This window comes from Xiphophorus maculatus, chromosome 14, assembly GCF_002775205.1.
Source record: "Xiphophorus maculatus strain JP 163 A chromosome 14, X_maculatus-5.0-male, whole genome shotgun sequence".
Lineage (NCBI taxonomy): Eukaryota > Metazoa > Chordata > Actinopteri > Cyprinodontiformes > Poeciliidae > Xiphophorus > Xiphophorus maculatus.
In genome coordinates, this window is record NC_036456.1 from 13470574 (window position 1) to 13493108 (window position 22535).

General features: G+C 49.1%; 2 protein-coding genes and 2 long non-coding RNA genes across 4 annotated transcripts; all 4 read right to left on the reverse strand.

The window, feature by feature from the left end:
• Nucleotides 1-4941: 4941 nt before the first annotated feature.
• Nucleotides 4942-13156, reverse strand: LOC111611071 (mucin-2-like; the record flags this gene model as incomplete). Its single annotated transcript, XM_023346693.1, has 10 exons — nucleotides 4942-5059; nucleotides 6592-7441; nucleotides 7657-7678; nucleotides 7827-8542; nucleotides 8628-8770; nucleotides 9817-9956; nucleotides 10023-10528; nucleotides 10593-10723; nucleotides 11739-11800; nucleotides 12359-13156. Coding segments are annotated over 10 exons (3486 nt in total), but the record flags the coding sequence as incomplete, so codon positions are not given.
• On the reverse strand, nucleotides 11619-12280 carry LOC111611113. The gene is made up of 3 exons (XR_002753888.1): nucleotides 12194-12280; nucleotides 11739-11800; nucleotides 11619-11649 (listed from the first exon to the last, which is right to left on the reverse strand). It is a non-coding gene; the product is annotated as an uncharacterized LOC111611113 (long non-coding RNA).
• Nucleotides 13157-15353: 2197 nt separating the features above from the next.
• Nucleotides 15354-18619, reverse strand: LOC111611073 (mucin-2-like; the record flags this gene model as incomplete). The annotated part of the gene is made up of 3 exons (XM_023346699.1): nucleotides 15354-15493; nucleotides 16391-16544; nucleotides 17825-18619. Coding segments are annotated over 3 exons (1089 nt in total), but the record flags the coding sequence as incomplete, so codon positions are not given.
• A 1017-nt stretch (nucleotides 18620-19636) lies between these two features.
• On the reverse strand, nucleotides 19637-20298 carry LOC111611114. The gene is made up of 3 exons (XR_002753889.1): nucleotides 20212-20298; nucleotides 19757-19818; nucleotides 19637-19667 (listed from the first exon to the last, which is right to left on the reverse strand). It is a non-coding gene; the product is annotated as an uncharacterized LOC111611114 (long non-coding RNA).
• Between the last annotated feature and the right edge of the window lie 2237 nt (nucleotides 20299-22535).

Here is a 22535-nt window from a genome sequence, read left to right on the forward strand (position 1 = left end):
TTGTGGTTGGAGCTGCTGTGGTTGTGGTTGGTGCAGCTGTTGTGTTTGAAGGAATTGTTGTTGTTGTTGGAGCTGCTGTTGTTGTGGTTGGTGTCTCTGTTGTTGTGGTTGGAGGTACTCTAGTTGTGGTTAGAGCTTCTGTTGTTGTGGTTGGAGCTGCTGTGGTTGTGGTTGGTGCAGCTGTTGTGGTTGAAGGAATTGTTGTGGTTGGAGAAGCTGTGGTTGTGGTTGGAGACACTGTTGTTGTGGTTGGAGAAGCTGCTGTTGTTGGAGCTGCTGTGGTTGTGGTTGGAGAAGCTGTTGTGGTTGCAGCAGCTGTGGTTGTGGTTGGAGCAACTGTTGTTGTCGTTGGAGCTACTGTTGTTGTGGTTGGAGCAACTGTTGTTGTGGTCGGAGCTGCTGTGGTTGTTGTTGGAGCTGCTGTTGTTGTGGTTGGTGTCTCTGTTGTTGTGGTTGGAGCAGCTGTCGTTGTTGTTGGAGTTGCTGTGGTTGTGGTTGGTGCAGCTGTTGTGGTTGAAGGAATTGTTGTGGTTTGAGCAGCTGTATTTGTTGTTGGAGCAGCTGTGGTAATGGATGGAGTTGCTGTGGTTGTTGTCAGAGTTGCTGTTGTTGTCAGAGCTACTGTGGTTGTGGTTGGAGCTGCTGTGGTTGTGGTTGGTGCAGCTGTTGTGGTTGAAGGAATTGTTGTTGTGGTTGGAGCAGCTGTGGTTTTGGATGGAGCTGCTGTGGTTGTGGTTGGTGCAGCTGTTGTAGTTGGAGCTGCTGTGGTTGTGGTTGGAGAAGCTGTTGTGGTTGCAGCCGCTGTGGTTGTAGTTGGAGCTGCTGTTGTTGTGGTTGGAGCAACTGTTGTTGTCGTCGGAGCTGCTGTGGTTGTGGTTGGAGCAACTGTTGTGGTTGCAGCCGCTGTGGTTGTAGTTGGAGCTGCTGTTGTTGTGGTTGGAGCAGCAGTGGTTGTTGTTGGAGCCGCTGTGGTTGTAGTTGTAGAAGTTGTGGTTGTAGTTGGACCAGGAGTTGTTGTGCTTGGAGCAGCTGTGGTTGTGGTCGGAGAAACTATTGTGGTTGGAGCAGCTGTTGTCGTTGGTGCAAACGTGGTTGTCGATACTGTGGTTACAGTTTTACAGAAATATTAGTTATGCAGTTTCATATAATTCTGAAAATAAAAAAAAATTCTTGGATATCCTTACTTTCATGGATATTCCTCTAATTTTGGAATTACAGTTTTTATGGATGTTTATTACTTTCCTTACCATAGTCTTCAACAGCAACCGATGATGTTTCCACCGTGAATTCAGTTATGTTTCCTGCCTCATTGATTAAAACATTTTCGATTTCTAGATTACTAGGAACACCTGTTGCTTGAAATTCGAGGTCCAGCGTGTTGATAACTGATCCTCTTCTGCAAATATCGAGAGACAAAATCTCATTTATACAAAAGTCTCATTTAGAAGGAGTAAATGTGTTTTTTTTTATATTTCAGTACCTGAATGAGACAATAATCATTCTCCAGAATGACGAAAATGCTTGTTTGTAGAGGGGATGAAGCTGGAAAGAAATGATGTGAAATTAATTACTTGCTCTCTGTTTTACAATGTTATAACTCAGAATTTAAAGCAATAAAAACATAAAAACAATGCATTATCAATTGAAATCAGTTTCAACTGAAACTGATTTCAATTGAAGTGTTGAAAATTCTTTGTATATTTTTATGACACTATTGATGAATGAATGAAGCTGAAGTCCATATCGCCACATACTTTAAACAGCTCCTGCCGCAACTATTTATCCGGCCCTCAAGACTGTAGAGTACGGCCAAAAAAAGAGAATGAATCTTAAAATAAAGCAAGTAAAGCAATCCAACCTTTTTTTTTTTAAGAAAAGGGAGGTTTTTCATTGTAGATTCCAAACATAAAAAGGATTTTGCAAGGTAGCTATATGAAAAAAGTGTATCTTGTTATGAAATTCTTTTTGGCTCAGTACAACAAATTTATTTTCAGTTATAAGATCATAATTTAGGGTCACCTTTTTAAATTGCTTGCTATAATAAGCCAAATTAGTAAATTCGATAACAGTTGATTTGAGGTGCAGTAAAGTCAGTAAAAATCTGGATAACCATTTTTCTATTTATAATAAAAGCTTGGTTTTAAAAAGACAAACACTTTTGTTGTTCCTAACTTTTTCCATTATGAGAAAATTATGATAGTAATACATTTGTCCTGGTTTAAAAATCAATAGTCAATTTGGATGGGCCAAATTTCTGTCATTCTCAAACTGCTTTGGTGTGTTCAAACTCAGTCCAAGGACCACAAACGGCCCCAAGGCCACACTTTGGACACCCCTGCATTATAGGGCCATAATAATCAAATACGTTTTTTGCGTTGTATCAAATTACACTCTGAAAATATGTTAAATATTTAATTTTAAGACATACTCATGATATACTGAGAAAGGTATAACTCAGTAATAGTTAGTTAATGGGTAGTTTTATCAATACATTTCGCCATTACCGGCCCTTTGAGAATATTTAAGATCTTGAAGTGGCCCAACAATAGAATGAGCTTGACACTCATGCGTTAAAAGATCATTTCAATCCATTTATCAATTGTATATACTTGCTTATTCTTACTGAATTAGGGTACTGTTGCCGATCTGATTGTAAAGTAGGGACTTACTGCTCCAAGATGATAGTACCAGGAATCTAACACAATGAACTACTGCTATAAAAATAATATAGAATAAAATGTGTTATCTGAATTTTAAAAAAAACTTACAAATGATGGGAAGATTAAGAAAATAAAACTTACACGATTCCACAAAATTTGGGACCGTTGGCTGAAAGCAACTGAAGAATCAATTTCAAGATCGCTGGAAAATGTGTCATCAGGAGACCTAAAGGTCATTCGGCGTACAACCTTTTTCATTTCAGTTGTGCTAACGGTAGTTGTTGCGGTTGTAGAAACTGTTATATATGCTGTGGTTGCGGTTGGAGCAGCTGATGTTGTGGTTTGGGCAACTGTGGATGTGGTTGGGGAAGCTGTTGTTGTTTGAGCCACAGTAGTTGTGGTTGGAGCAGGTGTTGTTGTGGTTGGAGCAGCTGTAGTTGTGGTTGGAGCTGCTGTGGTTGTTGTTGGAGCAGCAGTGGTTGTGGTTGGAGCTGCTGTTGCTGTAGTTGGTGCAGCTGTTGTTGTGGTTGGAGCACCTGTAGTTGTGATTGGGGCTGCTGTTGTTGTGGTCAGAGCTGCTGTAGTTGTAGTTGGCCCACCTGTAGTTGTGGTTGGAGCTTCTATTGTTGCAGTTGGAGCAGGTGTTGCTGTGGTTGGAGTAGGTGTTGTTGTTGTTGGAGCTGCCGTAGATGTTGTTGGAGCAACAGTGGTTGTGGTTGGAGCCGCTGTGGTTGTGGTTGGAGCCACTGTGGTTGTGGTTGGAACTTCTGTGGTTGTTGTTGGAGCAGCTGTGGTTGTGGTTGGAGTCACTGTTGTTGTAGTTGGAGCGACTGTGGATGTGGCTGGAGATTCTGTGGTTCTGGTTGTAACAGCTGTAGCTGTGGTTGGTGAAGCTGTTGTGGTGGTTGGAGCAGGTGTTGTCGTTGGAGGTGCTGTAGTTGTTGAAGCAGCAGTGGTTGTGGTTGGAGTCGTCGTGGTTGGAGCTGCTGTAGTTGTTGTTGGAGTAGCAGTGGTTGTGGTTGTTACTGCTGTGGTTGGACCTGCTGTGGTTGTGGTTGGAGCCTTTGTGGTTGTAGTTGGAACAGCTGTAGTTGTAGTTGGAGCCACTGATCTTGTGGTTGGAGCAGGTGATGTTGTAATTGGAGCAGCAGTGGTTGTGGTTGGAGCGGCTGTGTTTGTGGTTGGGGTTGGAGCCACAGTGGATGTGGTTGGAGCCACTGTGGTTGAGGTTAGAGCCTCTGTGGTTGTAGTTGGCGTCGCTGTGGTTGTGGTCGGAGCCACTGTGGTTGTGGTTAGAGCTTCTGAGGTTGTTGTTGGAGCAGCTGTGGTTGTGGTTGGAGACACTGTTGTTGTGGTTGGAGCAACTGTGGATGTGGTTGGAGCTTCTGTGGTTGTGGTTGTAACAGCTGTAGTTGTGGTTGGTGAAGCTGTTGTCGTTGGAGGTGCCGTAGTTGTTGAAGCAGCAGTGGTTGTGGTTGGAGTGGATGTGGTTGTGGTTGGAGCCGTCGTGGTTGTGGTTGGAGCCATCGTGGTTGTGGTTGGAGCTGCCGTAGTTGTTGTTGGAGTAGCAGTAGTTGTGGTTGTTACTGCTGTAGTTGGACCCGCTGTGGTTGTGGTTGGAGCAGCTGTGGTTGTGGTTGGTGAAGCAGTTGTTGTGGTTGAAGCAGCTGTTGTTGTGGTTGGAGCCTCTGTGGTTGTAGTTGGAACAGCTGTGGTTGTAGTTGGAGCCACTGATCTTGTGGTTGGAGCAGGTGATGTTGTTGTTGGAGCAGCAGTGGATGTGGTTGGAGCCACTGTGGTTGTGGTTAGAGCCTCTGTGGTTGTAGTTGGATCAGCTGTAGTTGTAGTTGGAGCAGCTGTAGTTATGGTTGGAGCAAGTGTAGTTGGAGCCTCTGTGGTTGTGGTTGGAGCCGATGTGGTTCTGGTTGGGGCCACTGTGGTTGTGGTTGGAGCTTCCATGGTTGTGGTTGGAGTTGTAGTTGGAGCAGTGGTGGTTGTGGTTGGAGCTGTTGTGATTGTAGTTGGAGCCTCTGTGGTTGTAGTTGGAGCCGCTGTGGTTGTGGTTGTAGCTGCTGTGGTTGTGGTTGGAGCAGCTGTCGTGGTTTGTACTGCTGTGGTTGTGGTTGGAGCAGATGTGGTTGTTGTTAGAGCTGCTGTGGTTGTGGTTGGAACCACGGTGGTTGTGGTTGGAGCCACAGTGGATGTGGTTGGAGCCACTGTGGTTGTGGTTGGAGGCTCTGTTGTTGTAGTTGGAGAAGCTGTAGTTGTAGTTGAAGCAGCTTTAGTGTTGGTTGGAGCCCATGTAGTTTGAGCCACTGTGGTTGTGCTTGGAGCCACAGTGGATGTAGTTAGAGGAACTGTGGTTGTGGTTGGAGCCGATGTTGTTGTAGTTGATCCAGCTGTTGTTGTGGTTGGAGCACCTGTAGTTGTGGTTGTAGCAGCTGTGGTTGGAGCCTCTGTGGTTGTAGTTTGAGCATCTGTAGTTGTAGTTGGAGCAACAGTGGTTGTGGTTGTAGCCACTGTAGTTGGAGCCTCTGTGGTTGTAGTTGGAGCATCTTTAGTTGTAGGTGGAGCAGCTGTGGTTGTGGTTAGAGCCACTGTGGTTGGAGAAGCTGTGGTTGCAGTTGGAGCCGTTGTGGTTGGAGTAACTGTGGTTGTGGTTGGAGCCGTTGTGGTTGTGGTTGGAGCCGCTGTTGTTATAGTTGGAGCAGCTGTTGTTGTGGTTGGAGCAGCTGTTGTTGTGGTTGGAGCAGCTGTTGTTGTGGTTGGAGCTGCTGTTGTTGTGGATGGAACCGCTGTTGTTGTGGTTGGAGCCGCTGTGGTTGTGGTTGGAGCCGTTGTGGTTGTGGATGGAGCAGCTGTGGTTGTAGTTGGAGCCGTTGTGGTTGTGGTTGGAGCAACTGTGGTTGTGGTTGGAGCCGTTGTAGTTGGAGCAGCTGTTGTTGTGGTTGGAGCAGCTGTTGTTGTGGTTGGAGCTGCTGTTGTTGTGGATGGAACCGCTGTTGTTGTGGTTGGATCTGCTGTTGTTGTGGTTGGAGCCGCTGTGGTTGTGGTTGGAGCAGCTGTTGTTGTGGTTGGAGGCGCTGTGGTTGTGGTTGGAGTAGCTGTAGTTGTAGTTGATGCAGCTGTGGTTGGAAAAGTTGTTGTTGTGGTTGGAGCTGCTGTGGTTGTGGTTGTAGCAGCTGCTGTTGTGGTTGTAGCATCTGTGGTTGTGGTTGTAGCAGCTGGGGATGTGGTTGTAGCAGCTGTGGATGTGGTTGTAGCAGCTGTTGTTGTGGTTGGAGCGGCTGTGTTTGTGGTTGTAGCTGTTGTGGTTGTGGTTGGAGCGGCTGTGGCTGTGGTCAGAGCAGCTGTTGTTGTGGTCGGAGCTGCTGTGGTTGTGGTTTGAGCCGCTGTTGTTGTGGTTGGAGCCACTGTGGTTGTGGTTGGAGCTTCTGTGGTTGTTGTTGGAGCAGCTGTGGTTGTGGTTGGAGACACTGTTGTTGTAGTTGGAGCGACTGTGGATGTGGTTCGAGATTCTGTGGTTGTGGTTGTAACAGCTGTAGCTGTGGTTGGTGAAGCTGTTGTGGTGGTTGGAGCAGGTGTTGTCGTTGGAGGTGCCGCAGTTGTTGAAGCAGCAGTGGTTGTAGTTGGCGTCGTTGTGGTTGGAGCAGCGGTGGTTGTGGTTGGACCAGCTGTGGTTGTAGTTGGAGCATCTTTAGTTGTAGGTGGAGCAGCTGTGGTTGTGGTCGGAGCACCTGTGGTGGTGGTTGTAGCCACTGTGGTTGTGGTCGGAGCACCTGTGGTGGTGGTTGGAGCCAATGTGGTTGTGGTTAGAGCCTCTGTGGTTGTAGTTGGAGCAGCTGTAGTTGTGGTTGAAGCAGGTGTTGTTGTTGTTGGAACTGCCGTAGTTGTTGTTGGAGCAGCTGTGGTTGTGGTTGTGGTTGGAGACACTGTTGTTGTAGTTGGGGCGACTGTGGATGTGGTTGGAGCTTCTGTGGTTGTGGTTGTAACAGCTGTAGCTGTGGTTGGTGAAGCTGTTGTTGTGGTTGGAGCTGCTGTTGTTGTGGATGGAACCGCTGTTGTTGTGGTTGGATCTGCTGTTGTTGTGGTTGGAGCCGCTGTGGTTGTGGTTGGAGCAGCTGTTGTTGTGGTTGGAGGCGCTGTGGTTGTGGTTGGAGTAGCTGTAGTTGTAGTTGATGCAGCTGTGGTTGTGGTTGGAAAAGTTGTTGTTGTGGTTGGAGCTGCTGTGGTTGTGGTTGTAGCAGCTGCTGTTGTGGTTGTAGCATCTGTGGTTGTGGTTGTAGCAGCTGGGGATGTGGTTGTAGCAGCTGTGGATGTGGTTGTAGCAGCTGTTGTTGTGGTTGGAGCGGCTGTGTTTGTGGTTGTAGCTGTTGTGGTTGTGGTTGGAGCGGCTGTGGCTGTGGTCAGAGCAGCTGTTGTTGTGGTCGGAGCTGCTGTGGTTGTGGTTTGAGCCGCTGTTGTTGTGGTTGGAGCCACTGTGGTTGTGGTTGGAGCTTCTGTGGTTGTTGTTGGAGCAGCTGTGGTTGTGGTTGGAGACACTGTTGTTGTAGTTGGAGCGACTGTGGATGTGGTTCGAGATTCTGTGGTTGTGGTTGTAACAGCTGTAGCTGTGGTTGGTGAAGCTGTTGTGGTGGTTGGAGCAGGTGTTGTCGTTGGAGGTGCCGCAGTTGTTGAAGCAGCAGTGGTTGTAGTTGGCGTCGTTGTGGTTGGAGCAGCGGTGGTTGTGGTTGGACCAGCTGTGGTTGTAGTTGGAGCATCTTTAGTTGTAGGTGGAGCAGCTGTGGTTGTGGTCGGAGCACCTGTGGTGGTGGTTGTAGCCACTGTGGTTGTGGTCGGAGCACCTGTGGTGGTGGTTGGAGCCAATGTGGTTGTGGTTAGAGCCTCTGTGGTTGTAGTTGGAGCAGCTGTAGTTGTGGTTGAAGCAGGTGTTGTTGTTGTTGGAACTGCCGTAGTTGTTGTTGGAGCAGCTGTGGTTGTGGTTGTGGTTGGAGACACTGTTGTTGTAGTTGGGGCGACTGTGGATGTGGTTGGAGCTTCTGTGGTTGTGGTTGTAACAGCTGTAGCTGTGGTTGGTGAAGCTGTTGTGGTGTTTGGAGCAGGTGTTGTCGTTGGAGGTGCCGTAGTTGTTGAAGCAGCAGTGGTTGTGGTTGGAGTGGCTGTGGTTGTGGTTGGAGCCGTCGTGGTTGTGGTTGGAGCTGCCGTAGTTGTTCTTTGAGTAGCAGTGGTTGTGGTTGTTACTGCTGTGGTTGGACCTGCTGTGGTTGTGGTTGAAGCAGCTGTTGTTGTGGTTGGAGCCTCTGTGGTTGTAGTTGGAAAAGCTGTAGTTGTAGTTGGGGCCACTGATCTTGTGGTTGGAGCAGGTGATGTTGTTGTTGGAGCAGCAGTGGTTGTGGATGGAGCGGCTGTGGTTGTGGTTGGGGTTGGAGCCACAGTGGATGTGGTTGGAGCCACTGTGGTTGTGGTTAGAGCCTCTGTGGTTGTAGTTGGAGCAGCTGTAGTTGTAGTTGGAGCAGCTGTAGTTATGGTTGGAGCAAGTGTAGTTGGAGCCTCTGTGGTTGTAGTTGGAGCAGCTGTGGTTGTGGTTTGGGCAGCTGTGGTTGTTGTTGGAGCAGCTGTGGTTGTGGTTGTGGTTGGAGACACTGTTGTTGTAGTTGGGGCGACTGTGGATGTGGTTGGAGCTTCTGTGGTTGTGGTTGTAACAGCTGTAGCTGTGGTTGGTGAAGCTGTTGTGGTGTTTGGAGCAGGTGTTGTCGTTGGAGGTGCCGTAGTTGTTGAAGCAGCAGTGGTTGTGGTTGGAGTGGCTGTGGTTGTGGTTGGAGCTGCCGTAGTTGTTCTTTGAGTAGCAGTGGTTGTGGTTGTTACTGCTGTGGTTGGACCTGCTGTGGTTGTGGTTGAAGCAGCTGTTGTTGTGGTTGGAGCCTCTGTGGTTGTAGTTGGAAAAGCTGTAGTTGTAGTTGGGGCCACTGATCTTGTGGTTGGAGCAGGTGATGTTGTTGGAGCAGCAGTGGTTGTGGATGGAGCGGCTGTGGTTGTGGTTGGAGCCGCTGTGGATGTAGTTGGAGGAACTGTGGTTGTGGCTGGAGCCGATGTGGTTGTAGTTGATCCAGCTGTTGTTGTGGTTGGAGCAGCTGTGGTTGTGGTCGGAGCACCTGTGGTGGTGGTTGTAGCCACTGTGGTTGTGGTCGGAGCACGTGTGGTGGTGGTTAGAGCCTCTGTGGTTGTAGTTGGAGCAGCTGTAGTTGTGGTTGAAGCAGGTGTTGTTGTTGTTGAAACTGCCGTAGTTGTTGTTGGAGCAGCTGTGGTTGTGGTTGTGGTTGGAGACACTGTTGTTGTAGTTGGAGCGACTGTGGATGTGGTTGGAGCTTCTGTGGTTGTGGTTGTAACAGCTGTCGCTGTGGTTGGTGAAGCTGTTGTGGTGGTTGGAGCAGGTGTTGTCGTTGGAGGTGCCGTAGTTGTTGAAGCAGCAGTGGTTGTGGTTGGAGTGGCTGTGGTTGTGGTTGGAGCCGTCGTGGTTGTGGTTGGAGCTGCCGTAGTTGTTGTTTGAGTAGCAGTGGTTGTGGTTGTTACTGCTGTGGTTGGACCTGCTGTGGTTGTGGTTGAAGCAGCTGTTGTTGTGGTTGGAGCCTCTGTGGTTGTAGTTGGAACAACTGTAGTTGTAGTTGGGGCCACTGATCTTGTGGTTGGAGCAGGTGATGTTGTTGGAGCAGCAGTGGTTGTGGATGGAGCGGCTGTGGTTGTGGTTGGGGTTGGAGCCACAGTGGATGTGGTTGGAGCCACTGTGGTTGTGGTTAGAGCCTCTGTGGTTGTAGTTGGAGCAGCTGTAGTTGTAGTTGGAGCAGCTGTAGTTATGGTTGGAGCAAGTGTAGTTGGAGCCTCTGTGGTTGTAGTTGGAGCAGCTGTGGTTGTGGTTTGGGCAGCTGTGGTTGTTGTTGGAGCAGCTGTTGTTGTGGTCGGAGCCTCTGAGGTTGTTGTAGGAGAATCTGTGGTTGTTGTTGGAGCAGCTGTGGTTGTGGTTGGAGCTGTTGTGGTAGTGGTTGGAGCTTCTGGGGTTGTGGCTGGAGCAACTGTAGTTGTAGTTGGAGTAGCTGTCACTGTGGTTGGAGCCACTGTGGTTGTCGTTGGAGCAGTTGTGGTTGTGGTTGGAGCAGCTGTGGTTGTGGTTGGAGCCGCTGTGGATGTAGTTGGAGGAACTGTGGTTGTGGCTGGAGCCGATGTGGTTGTAGTTGATCCATCTGTTGTTGTGGTTGGAGCCCTTGTGGTTGTGGTTGGAGCAGCTGTGGTTGTGGTTGGAGCCTCTGTGATTGTAGTTTGAGCATCTGTAGTGGTAGTTGTAGCAGCAGTGGTTGTGGTTGTAGCCACTGTAGTTGGAGCCTCTGTGGTTGTGGTTGGAGCATCTTTAGTTGTAGGTGGAGCAGCTGTGGTTGTGGTCGGAGCACCTGTGGTGGTGGTTGTAGCCACTGTGGTTGTGGTCGGAGCACCTGTGGTGGTGGTTAGAGCCTCTGTGGTTGTAGTTGGAGCAGCTGTAGTTGTGGTTGAAGCAGGTGTTGTTGTTGTTGAAACTGCCGTAGTTGTTATTGGAGCAGCTGTGGTTGTGGTTGTGGTTGGAGACACTGTTGTTGTAGTTGGAGCGACTGTGGATGTGGTTGGAGCTTCTGTGGTTGTGGTTGTAACAGCTGTCGCTGTGGTTGGTGAAGCTGTTGTGGTGGTTGGAGCAGGTGTTGTCGTTGGAGGTGCCTTAGTTGTTGAAGCAGCAGTGGTTGTGGTTGGAGTGGCTGTGGTTGGAGCCGTCGTGGTTGTGGTTGGAGCTGCCGTAGTTGTTGTTTGAGTAGCAGTGGTTGTGGTTGTTACTGCTGTGGTTGGACCTGCTGTGGTTGTGGTTGAAGCAGCTGTTGTTGTGGTTGGAGCCTCTGTTGTTGTAGTTGGAACAACTGTAGTTGTAGTTGGGGCCACTGATCTTGTGGTTGGAGCAGGTGATGTTGTTGTTGGAGCAGCAGTGGTTGTGGATGGAGCGGCTGTGGTTGTGGTTGGGGTTGGAGCCACAGTGGATGTTGTTGGAGCCACTGTGGTTGTGGTAAGAGCCTCTGTGGTTGTAGTTGGAGCAGCTGTAGTTGTAGTTGGAGCAGCTGTAGTTATGGTTGGAGCAAGTGTAGTTGGAGCCTCTGTGGTTGTAGTTGGAGCAGCTGTGGTTGTGGTTTGGGCAGCTGTGGTTGTTGTTGGAGCAGCTGTGGTTGTGGTTGGAACTGTTGTGGTAGTGGTTGGAGCTTCTGTGGTTGTGGCTGGAGCACCTGTAGTTGTAGTTGGAGTAGCTGTCACTGTGGTTGGAGCAGTTGTGGTTGTGGTTGGAGCAGCTGTGGTTGTGGTTGGAGCCGCTGTGGATGTAGTTGGAGGAACTGTGGTTGTGGTTGGAGCCGATGTGGTTGTAGTTGATCCAGCTGTTGTTGTGGTTGGAGCCCCTGTGGTTGTGGTTGGAGCAGCTGTGGTTGTGGTTGGAGCATCTGTAGTGGTAGTTGGAGCAGCAGTGGTTGTGGTTGGAGCCACTGTAGTTGGAGCCTCTGTGGTTGTAGATGGAGTAGCTTCAGTTGTCGTTGCAGTCGCTGTGGTTGCGGCTGGAGCCGATGTGGTTGTAGTTGGAGAAGCTGTGGTTGTAGATGGAGCTGCTGTGGTTGTGGTTGGAGACACTGTGGTTGTAGTTGGATCTGCTGTGGTTGTTGTATGTGCTGTTATATTTATTGTATTTACCAAATGTGCACAGCATAGAAGAACTAAAAAAGAATTCCGTTCTTCTAAGCTGTTCTCAACATACTCTCAATTTTCTTAAATTAGTTTATTCCTCTTACCTGGGTCACTAATAGCAACCGTGTCTGCTAGTACGTTGAATTCCCTGATGTTTGGAGCCTCATTAACCAAAATGTCTTTAATTAGTGTATCATTAGGAGAAGATGATGACTGAAATTCAAGGTCCACAGAGTTGATAATTGATCCAGCCCTGCAAATGTATGAGCATAATTAGTTATTGTCTACAAGTGCCTTCCTACAAAAGTTTATAATTTCTTGAGCAAACTACAAAGAAATTACCTGAATCTCATGGCTCCAGTCTTTTGGAATGAGGGGAAAGCTCTTCTGAAAAGTGGGTCAAGCTACGTGGAGAAAATAAGAATGTTAAGTGTACAATTTTAAAAAATGTTTTTCTGGATATCACTAGATATAAACATTATTACAATTAATATATTTTGTTGTATTGATTTCAATAGAAATTCTACATACTCCTCTAAATGAAAAAGAATGAAAGTATATGTTGTGATGTTTGAGGAAAATTAAGACTACATTCTAGGTAAGCAATACATTTTATAATATTTATAAGATACATATGTATTTTTTAAATTTAGAATAAAACTTAACTCACATCTTCAAGTTGAAGAGATACACAAAATATTTATATTCATATAAAAAGATATTAATTTATGAAGCAGAATTCATTTTTATAAAAATTACAATGAACACTGTTTTGGAAGTAAGAAATGTAAACATACTCGATTCATTATATGTCCAGAGCGTGTTTGGAATCCTGATGATGATGGGTCTCCCAAATCAGAGGTGAATACTTCATCAGACTTAAAAGTCAGTTGTTTTATTAATGCTGGAGCTGCTACAGTTGTGGTTGCAGCGGCTGTGGTTGTGGTTGGAGCCGCTGTGGTTGTGGTTGGAGAAGCTGTGGTTGTAGTTGGAGCTGCTGTTGTTGTGGTTGGAGCTGCTGTTGTTGTGGTTGGAGCAACTGTTGTTGTGGTTGGAGCTGCTGTGGTTGTGGTCGGAGCATCGCTGGTTGTGGTTGGAGCCGCTGTTGTTGTGGTTGTAGCTGTTGTTGTTGTGGTTGGAGCCGCTGTTGTTGTGGTTGGAGCCATTGTGGTTGTGGTTGGAGCAGCTGTGGTTGTGATTGGAGCTGTTGTGGTTGTGGTTGGAGCAGCTGTTGTTGTGGTTGTCGTTGGGGCAGCTGTTGTCGTGGTTGGAGCAGCTGTTGTTGTGGTTGGAGCCGCTGTGGTTGTGGTTGGAGCCGCTGTGGTTGTGGTTGGAGCAGCTGTGGTTGTAGTTGGAGCCGTTGTGGTTGTGGTTGGAGCAGTTGTTGTTGTGGTTGGAGCAGCTGTGGTTGTGGTTGGAGCCGCTGTTGTTGTGGTTACAGCTGTTGTGGTTGGAGCGCCTGTTGTTGTGGTTGGAAAAGTTGTTGTTGTGGTTGGAGCTGCTGTGGTTGTGGTTGTAGCAGCTGCTGTTGTGGTTGAAACAACTGTGGCTGTGGTTGTAGCAGCTGTGGACGTGGTTGTAGCAGCTGTTGTTGTGGTTGGAGCGGCTGTGGTTGTGGTTGTAGCTGTTGTGGTTGTGGTTGGAGCGGCTGTGGTTGTGGTTGGAGAGGATTTGGTTTTGGTCGGAGCAGCTGTTGTTGTGGTCGGAGCTGCTGTGGTTGTGGTTTGAGCCGCTGTTGTTGTGGTTGGAGCATCTGTGGTTGTGGTTGGAACAGCTGTTGTTGTGGTTGGAGCCACTGTTGTTGTGGTTGGAGCCATTGTGGTTGTGGTTGGAGCAGCTGTGGTTGTGATTGGAGCTGTTGTGCTGGTGGTTGGAGCAGCTGTGGTTGTGGTTGTCGTTGGGGCAGCTGTTGTCGTGGTTGGAGCAGTTGTAGTTGTGGTCGGAGCACCTGTGGTGGTGGTTGAAGCCACTGTGGTTGTGGTTGCAGCACCTGTGATGGTGGTTGGAGCCACTGTGGTTGTGGTTAGAGCCTCTGTGGTTGTAGTTGGAGCAGCTGTAGTTGTAGTTGGAGCAGCTGTAGTTATGGTTGGAGCAAGTGTAGTTGGAGCCTCTGTGGTTGTAGTTGGAGCAGCTGTGGTTGTGGTTTGGGCAGCTGTGGTTGTGGTTGGAGGAGCAGTTGTGGTTGTTACTGCTGTGGTTGGAGCTGCTGTGGTTGTGGTTGGAGACAGTGTTGTTTTACTTGGATCTGTTGTTGTTGTGGATGGAGCTGCTGTGGTTGTGGTCGGAGCCACTGTGGTTGTGGTTGGAGCTTCTGTGGTTGTTGTTGTAACAGCTGTAGCTGTGGTTGGTGAAGCTGTTGTGGTGGTTGGAGCAGGTGTTGTCGTTGGAGGTGCCGTAGTTGTTGAAGCAGCAGTGGTTGTGGTTGGAGTGGCTGTGGTTGTGGCTGGAGCTGCCGTAGTTGTTCTTTGAGTAGCAGTGGTTGTGGTTGTTACTGCTGTGGTTGGACCTGCTGTGGTTGTGGTTGAAGCAGCTGTTGTTGTGGTTGGAGCCTCTGTGGTTGTAGTTGGAACAGCTGTAGTTGTAGTTGGGGCCACTGATCTTGTGGTTGGAGCAGGTGATGATGTTGTTGGAGCCGCTGTTGTTGTAGTTGGAGCAGCTGTTGTTGTGGTTGGAACAGCTGTTGTTGTGGTTGGAGCTGCTGTTGTTGTGGATGGAGCAGCTGTGGTTGTAGTTGGAGCCGTTGTGGTTGTGGTTGGAGCAGGTGTTGCTGTGGTTGGAGTAGGTGTTGTTGTTGTTGGAGCTGCCGTAGATGTTGTTGGAGCAGCAGTGGTTGTGGTTGGAGCCGTCGTGGTTGTTGTTGGAGCTGCCATAGTTGTTGTTGGAGTAGCAGTGGTTGTGGTTGTTACTGCTGTGGTTGGAGCTGCTGTGGTTGTGGTTGGAGACACTGTTGTTTTACTTGGATCTGTTGTTGTTGTGGATGGAGCTGCTGTGGTTGTGGTCGGAGCCACTGTGGTTGTGGTTGGAGCTTCTGTGGTTGTTGGTGGAGCAGCTGTGGTTGTGGTTGGAGACACTGTTGTTGTAGTTGGAGCGACTGTGGATGTGGTTGGAGCTTCTGTGGTTGTGGTTGTAACAGCTGTAGCTGTGGTTGGTGTAGCTGTTGTGGTGGTTGGAGCAGGTGTTGTCGTTGGAGGTGCCGTAGTTGTTGAAGCAGCAGTGGTTGTGGTTGGAGCCGTCGTGGTTGTGGTTGGAGCTGCCGTAGTTGTTCTTTGAGTAGCAGTGGTTGTGGTTGTTACTGCTGTGGTTGGACCTGCTGTGGTTGTGGTTGAAGCAGCTGTTGTTGTGGTTGGAGCCTCTGTGGTTGTAGTTGGAACAACTGTAGTTTTAGTTGGGGCCACTGATCTTGTTGTTGGAGCAGGTGAAGTTGTTGTTGGAGCAGCAGTGGTTGTGGATGGAGCGGCTGTGGTTGTGGTTGGGGTTGGAGCCACAGTGGATGTGGTTGGAGCCACTGTGGTTGTGGTTAGAGCCTCTGTGGTTGTAGTTGGAGCAGCTGTAGTTGTAGTTGGAACAGCTGTAGTTATGGTTGGAGCAAGTGTAGTTGGAGCCTCTGTGGTTGTAGTTGGAGCAGCTGTGGTTGTGGTTTGGGCAGCTGTGGTTGTTGTTGGAGCCGCTGAGGTTGTTGTAGGAGAATTTGTGGTTGTTGTTGGAGCAGCTGTGGTTGTGGTTGGAGCTGTTGTGGTAGTGGTTGGAGCTTCTGTGGTTGTAGTTGGAGCAGCTGTAGTTGTAGGTGGAGCAGCTGTGGTTGTGGTTGGAGCAACTGTAGTTGTAGTTGGAGCAGCTGTGGTTGTGGTTGGAGCCTCTGTGGTTGTAGTTTGAGCATCTGTAGTGGTAGTTGGAGCAGCAGTGGTTGTGGTTGGAGCCACTGTAGTTGGAGCCTCTGTGGCTGTGGATGGAGCAGCTTCAGTTGTCGTTGCAGTCGCTGTGGTTGCGGCTGGAGCCGATGTGGTTGTAGTTGGAGAAGCTGTGGTTGTAGTTGGAGCATCTGTAGTGGTAGTTGTAGCAGCAGTGGTTGTGGTACCCAACACCACTGTAGTTGGAGCCTCTGTGGTTGTAGTTGGAGCAGCTGTAATTGTAGTTGGAGCAGCTGTAGTTATGGTTGGAGCAAGTGTAGTTGGAGCCTCTGTGGTTGTAGTTGGAGCAGCTGTGGTTGTGGTTTGGGCAGCTGTGGTTGTTGTTGGAGCAGCTGTTGTTGTGGTTGGAGCCTCTGAGGTTGTTGTAGGAGAATCTGTGGTTGTTGTTGGAGCAGCTGTGGTTGTGGTTGGAGCTGTGGTGGTAGTGGTTGGAGCTTCTGTGGTTGTGGCTGGAGCAACTGTAGTTGTAGTTGGAGTAGCTGTCACTGTGGTTGGAGCCACTGTGGTTGTCGTTGGAGCAGTTGTGGTTGTGGTTGGAGCAGCTGTGGTTGTGGTTGGAGCCGCTGTGGATGTAGTTGGAGGAACTGTGGTTGTGGCTGGAGCCGATGTGGTTGTAGTTGATCCAGCTGTTGTTGTGGTTGGAGCCCCTGTGGTTGTGGTTGGAGCAGCTGTGGTTGTGGTTGGAGCCTCTGTGATTGTAGTTTGAGCATTTGTAGTGGTAGTTGTAGCAGCAGTGGTTGTGGTTGTAGCCACTGTAGTTGGAGCCTCTGTGGTTGTAGTTGGAGCATCTTTAGTTGTAGGTGGAGCAGCTGTGGTTGTGGTCGGAGCACCTGTGGTGGTGGTTGTAGCCACTGTGGTTGTGGTCGGAGCACCTGTGGTGGTGGTTGGAGCCACTGTGGTTGTGGTTAGAGCCTCTGTGGTTGTAGTTGGAGCAGCTGTAGTTGTGGTTGAAGCAGGTGTTGTTGTTGTTGAAAATGCCGTAGTTGTTGTTGGAGCAGCTGTGGTTGTGGTTGTGGTTGGAGACACTGTTGTTGTAGTTGGAGCGACTGTGGATGTGGTTGGAGCTTCTGTGGTTGTGGTTGTAACAGCTGTCGCTGTGGTTGGTGAAGCTGTTGTGGTGGTTGGAGCAGGTGTTGTCGTTGGAGGTGCCGTAGTTGTTGAAGCAGCAGTGGTTGTGGTTGGAGTGGCTGTGGTTGTGGTTGGAGCCGTCGTGGTTATGGTTGGAGCTGCCGTAGTTGTTCTTTGAGTAGCAGTGGTTGTGGTTGTTACTGCTGTGGTTGGACCTGCTGTGGTTGTGGTTGAAGCAGCTGTTGTTGTGGTTGGAGCCTCTGTGGTTGTAGTTGGAACAACTGTAGTTGTAGTTGGGGCCACTGATCTTGTGGTTGGAGCAGGTGATGTTGTTGGAGCAGCAGTGGTTGTGGATGGAGCGGCTGTGGTTGTGGTTGGGGTTGGAGCCACAGTGGATGTGGTTGGAGCCACTGTGGTTGTGGTTAGAGCCTCTGTGGTTGTAGTTGGAGCAGCTGTAGTTGTAGTTGGAGCAGCTGTAGTTATGGTTGGAGCAAGTGTAGTTGGAGCCTCTGTGGTTGTAGTTGGAGCAGCTGTGGTTGTGGTTGGAGCTGTTGTGGTAGTGGTTGGAGCTTCTGTGGTTGTGGCTGGAGCACCTGTAGTTGTAGTTGGAGTAGCTGTCACTGTGGTTGGAGCCACTGTGGTTGTGGTTGGTGCAGTTGTGGATGTGGTTGGAGCAGCTGTGGTTGTGGTTGGAGCCGCTGTGGATGTAGTTGGAGGAACTGTGGTTGTGGTTGGAGCCGATGTGGTTGTAGTTGATCCAGCTGTTGTTGTGGTTGGAGCAGCTGTGGTTGTGGGTGGAGCATCTGTAGTGGTAGTTGGAGCAGCTGTAGTTGTAGTTGGAGCAGCTGTAGTTATGGTTGGAGCAAGTGTAGTTGGAGCCTCTGTGGTTGTAGTTTGAGCATCTGTAGTGGTAGTTGGAGCAGCAGTGGTTGTGGTTGGAGCCACTGTAGTTGGAGCCTCTGTGGCTGTGGATGGAGCAGCTTCAGTTGTCGTTGCAGTCGCTGTGGTTGCGGCTGGAGCCGATGTGGTTGTAGTTGGAGAAGCTGTGGTTGTAGTTGGAGCATCTGTAGTGGTAGTTGTAGCAGCAGTGGTTGTGGTACCCAACACCACTGTAGTTGGAGCCTCTGTGGTTGTAGTTGGAGCAGCTGTAATTGTAGTTGGAGCAGCTGTAGTTATGGTTGGAGCAAGTGTAGTTGGAGCCTCTGTGGTTGTAGTTGGAGCAGCTGTGGTTGTGGTTTGGGCAGCTGTGGTTGTTGTTGGAGCAGCTGTTGTTGTGGTTGGAGCCTCTGAGGTTGTTGTAGGAGAATCTGTGGTTGTTGTTGGAGCAGCTGTGGTTGTGGTTGGAGCTGTGGTGGTAGTGGTTGGAGCTTCTGTGGTTGTGGCTGGAGCAACTGTAGTTGTAGTTGGAGTAGCTGTCACTGTGGTTGGAGCCACTGTGGTTGTCGTTGGAGCAGTTGTGGTTGTGGTTGGAGCAGCTGTGGTTGTGGTTGGAGCCGCTGTGGATGTAGTTGGAGGAACTGTGGTTGTGGCTGGAGCCGATGTGGTTGTAGTTGATCCAGCTGTTGTTGTGGTTGGAGCCCCTGTGGTTGTGGTTGGAGCAGCTGTGGTTGTGGTTGGAGCCTCTGTGATTGTAGTTTGAGCATCTGTAGTGGTAGTTGTAGCAGCAGTGGTTGTGGTTGTAGCCACTGTAGTTGGAGCCTCTGTGGTTGTAGTTGGAGCATCTTTAGTTGTAGGTGGAGCAGCTGTGGTTGTGGTCGGAGCACCTGTGGTGGTGGTTGTAGCCACTGTGGTTGTGGTCGGAGCACCTGTGGTGGTGGTTGGAGCCACTGTGGTTGTGGTTAGAGCCTCTGTGGTTGTAGTTGGAGCAGCTGTAGTTGTGGTTGAAGCAGGTGTTGTTGTTGTTGAAAATGCCGTAGTTGTTGTTGGAGCAGCTGTGGTTGTGGTTGTGGTTGGAGACACTGTTGTTGTAGTTGGAGCGACTGTGGATGTGGTTGGAGCTTCTGTGGTTGTGGTTGTAACAGCTGTCGCTGTGGTTGGTGAAGCTGTTGTGGTGGTTGGAGCAGGTGTTGTCGTTGGAGGTGCCGTAGTTGTTGAAGCAGCAGTGGTTGTGGTTGGAGTGGCTGTGGTTGTGGTTGGAGCCGTCGTGGTTATGGTTGGAGCTGCCGTAGTTGTTCTTTGAGTAGCAGTGGTTGTGGTTGTTACTGCTGTGGTTGGACCTGCTGTGGTTGTGGTTGAAGCAGCTGTTGTTGTGGTTGGAGCCTCTGTGGTTGTAGTTGGAACAACTGTAGTTGTAGTTGGGGCCACTGATCTTGTGGTTGGAGCAGGTGATGTTGTTGGAGCAGCAGTGGTTGTGGATGGAGCGGCTGTGGTTGTGGTTGGGGTTGGAGCCACAGTGGATGTGGTTGGAGCCACTGTGGTTGTGGTTAGAGCCTCTGTGGTTGTAGTTGGAGCAGCTGTAGTTGTAGTTGGAGCAGCTGTAGTTATGGTTGGAGCAAGTGTAGTTGGAGCCTCTGTGGTTGTAGTTGGAGCAGCTGTGGTTGTGGTTGGAGCTGTTGTGGTAGTGGTTGGAGCTTCTGTGGTTGTGGCTGGAGCACCTGTAGTTGTAGTTGGAGTAGCTGTCACTGTGGTTGGAGCCACTGTGGTTGTGGTTGGTGCAGTTGTGGATGTGGTTGGAGCAGCTGTGGTTGTGGTTGGAGCCGCTGTGGATGTAGTTGGAGGAACTGTGGTTGTGGTTGGAGCCGATGTGGTTGTAGTTGATCCAGCTGTTGTTGTGGTTGGAGCAGCTGTGGTTGTGGGTGGAGCATCTGTAGTGGTAGTTGGAGCAGCAGTGGTTGTGGTTGGAGCCACTGTAGTTGGAGCCTCTGTGGTTGTAGATGGAGCAGCTTCAGTTGTCGTTGCAGTCGCTGTGGTTGCGGCTGGAGCCGATGTGGTTGTAGTTGGAGAAGCTGTGGTTGTAGATGGAGCTGCTGTGGTTGTGGTTGGAGACACTGTGGTTGTAGTTGGATCTGCTGTGGTTGTTGTATGTGCTGTTATATTTATTGTATTTACCAAATGTGCACAGCATAGAAGAACTAAAAAAGATTTGAGTTCTTCTAAGCTGTTCTCAACATACTCTCAATTTTCTTAAATTAGTTTATTCCTCTTACCTGGGTCACTAATAGCAACCGTGTCTGCTAGTACGTTGAATTCCCTGATGTTTGAAGCCTCATTAACCAAAATGTCTTTAATTAGTGTATCATTAGGAGAAGATGATGACTGAAATTCAAGGTCCACAGAGTTGATAATTGATCCAGCCCTGCAAATGTATGAGCATAATTAGTTATTGTCTACAAGTGCCTTCCTACAAAAGTTTATAATTTCTTGAGCAAACTACAAAGAAATTACCTGAATCTCATGGCTCCAGTCTTTTGGAATGAGGGGAAAGCTCTTCTGAAAAGTGGGTCAAGCTACGTGGAGAAAATAAGAATGTTAAGTGTACAATTTTAAAAAATGTTTTTCTGGATATCACTAGATATAAACATTATTACAATTAATATATTTTGTTGTATTGATTTCAATAGAAATTCTACATACTCCTCTAAATGAAAAAGAATGAAAGTATATGTTGTGATGTTTGAGGAAAATTAAGACTACATTCTAGGTAAGCAATACATTTTATAATATTTATAACATACATATGTATTTTTTAAATTTAGAATAAAACTTAACTCACATCTTCAAGTTGAAGAGATACACAAAATATTTATATTCATATAAAAAGATATTAATTTATGAAGCAGAATTCATTTTTATAAAAATTACAATGAACACTGTTTTGGAAGTAAGAAATGTAAACATACTCGATTCATTATATGTCCAGAGCGTGTTTGGAATCCTGATGATGATGGGTCTCCCAAATCAGAGGTGAATACTTCATCAGACTTAAAAGTCAGTTGTTTTATTAATGCTGGAGCTGCTACAGTTGTGGTTGCAGCGGCTGTGGTTGTGGTTGGAGAAGCTGTGGTTGTAGTTGGAGCCGTTGTGGTTGTGGTTGGAGCCGTTGTGGTTGTGGTTGGAGCAACTGTTGTTGTGGTTGGAGCTGCTGTTGTTGTAGTTGGAGCAGCTGTTGTTGTGGTTGGAGCAGCTGTTGTTGTGGTTGGTACGGCTGTGGTTGTGGTTGTAGCTGTTGTGGTTGTGGTTGGAGCGGCTGTGGTTGTGGTTGGAGCGGATGTGGCTGTGGTCGGAGCAGCTGTTGTTGCGGTCGGAGCTGCTGTGGTTGTGGTTTGAGCCGCTGTTGTTGTGGTTGGAGCGGTTGTGGTTGTGATTGGAGCATCTGTGGTTGTGGTCGGAGCATCTGTGGTTGTGGTTGGAGCCGCTGTGGTTGTGGTTGGAGCAGCTGTGGTTGTGATTGGAGCTGTTGTGCTGGTGGTTGGAGCAGCTGTGGTTGTGGTTGTTGTTGTCGTTGGGGCAGCTGTTGTCGTGGTTGGAGCAGTTGTAGTTGTGGTTGGAGGAGCTGTGGTTGTGGTTGGAGCTGCTGTTGTTGTAGTTGGAGCAGCTGTTGTTGTGGTTGGAGCAGCTGTGGTTGTGGATGGAGCCGCTGTTGTTGTGGTTGGAGCCGATGTAGTTGTGGTTGGAGCCGCTGTGGTTGTGGTTGGAGCAGCTGTGGTTGTAGTTGGAGCCGTTGTGGTTGTGGTTGGAGCAACTGTGGTTGTGGTTGGAGCCGTTGTGGTTGTAGTTGATGCAGCTGTGGTTGTGGTTGACACAGCTGTAGTTGTGGTTGGAGCAGCTGTGGTTGTGGTTGGAGCCGCTGTGGTTGTAGTTGGAGCATCTGTGGTTGTGGTCGGAGCATCTGTGGTTGTGGTTGGAGCCGCTGTTGTTGTGGTTGGAGCATCTGTGGTTGTGGTCGGAGCATCTGTGGTTGTGGTCGGGGCCGCTGTTGTTGTAGCTTTAGCAGCTGTTGTTCTGGTTGGAGCTGCTGTTGTTGTGGTTGGAGCAACTGTTGTTGTGGTTGGAGCTGCTGTGGTTGTGGTCGGAGCATCGCTGGTTGTGGTTGGAGCCGCTGTTGTTGTGGTTGTAGCTGTTGTTGTTGTGGTTGGAGCCGCTGTTGTTGTGGTTGGAGCCATTGTGGTTGTGGTTGGAGCAGCTGTGGTTGTGATTGGAGCTGTTGTGGTTGTGGTTGGAGCAGCTGTTGTTGTGGTTGTCGTTGGGGCAGCTGTTGTCGTGGTTGGAGCAGCTGTTGTTGTGGTTGGAGCCGCTGTGGTTGTGGTTGGAGCCGCTGTGGTTGTGGTTGGAGCAGCTGTGGTTGTAGTTGGAGCCGTTGTGGTTGTGGTTGGAGCAGTTGTTGTTGTGGTTGGAGCAGCTGTGGTTGTGGTTGGAGCCGCTGTTGTTGTGGTTACAGCTGTTGTGGTTGGAGCGCCTGTTGTTGTGGTTGGAAAAGTTGTTGTTGTGGTTGGAGCTGCTGTGGCTGTGGTTGTAGCAGCTGTGGACGTGGTTGTAGCAGCTGTTGTTGTGGTTGGAGCGGCTGTGGTTGTGGTTGTAGCTGTTGTGGTTGTGGTTGGAGCGGCTGTGGTTGTGGTTGGAGAGGATTTGGTTTTGGTCGGAGCAGCTGTTGTTGTGGTCGGAGCTGCTGTGGTTGTGGTTTGAGCCGCTGTTGTTGTGGTTGGAGCATCTGTGGTTGTGGTTGGAACAGCTGTTGTTGTGGTTGGAGCCACTGTTGTTGTGGTTGGAGCCATTGTGGTTGTGGTTGGAGCAGCTGTGGTTGTGATTGGAGCTGTTGTGCTGGTGGTTGGAGCAGCTGTGGTTGTGGTTGTCGTTGGGGCAGCTGTTGTCGTGGTTGGAGCAGTTGTAGTTGTGGTCGGAGCACCTGTGGTGGTGGTTGAAGCCACTGTGGTTGTGGTTGCAGCACCTGTGATGGTGGTTGGAGCCACTGTGGTTGTGGTTAGAGCCTCTGTGGTTGTAGTTGGAGCAGCTGTAGTTGTAGTTGGAGCTGCTGTAGTTATGGTTGGAGCAAGTGTAGTTGGAGCCTCTGTGGTTGTAGTTGGAGCAGCTGTGGTTGTGGTTTGGGCAGCTGTGGTTGTGGTTGGAGGAGCAGTTGTGGTTGTTACTGCTGTGGTTGGAGCTGCTGTGGTTGTGGTTGGAGACAGTGTTGTTTTACTTGGATCTGTTGTTGTTGTGGATGGAGCTG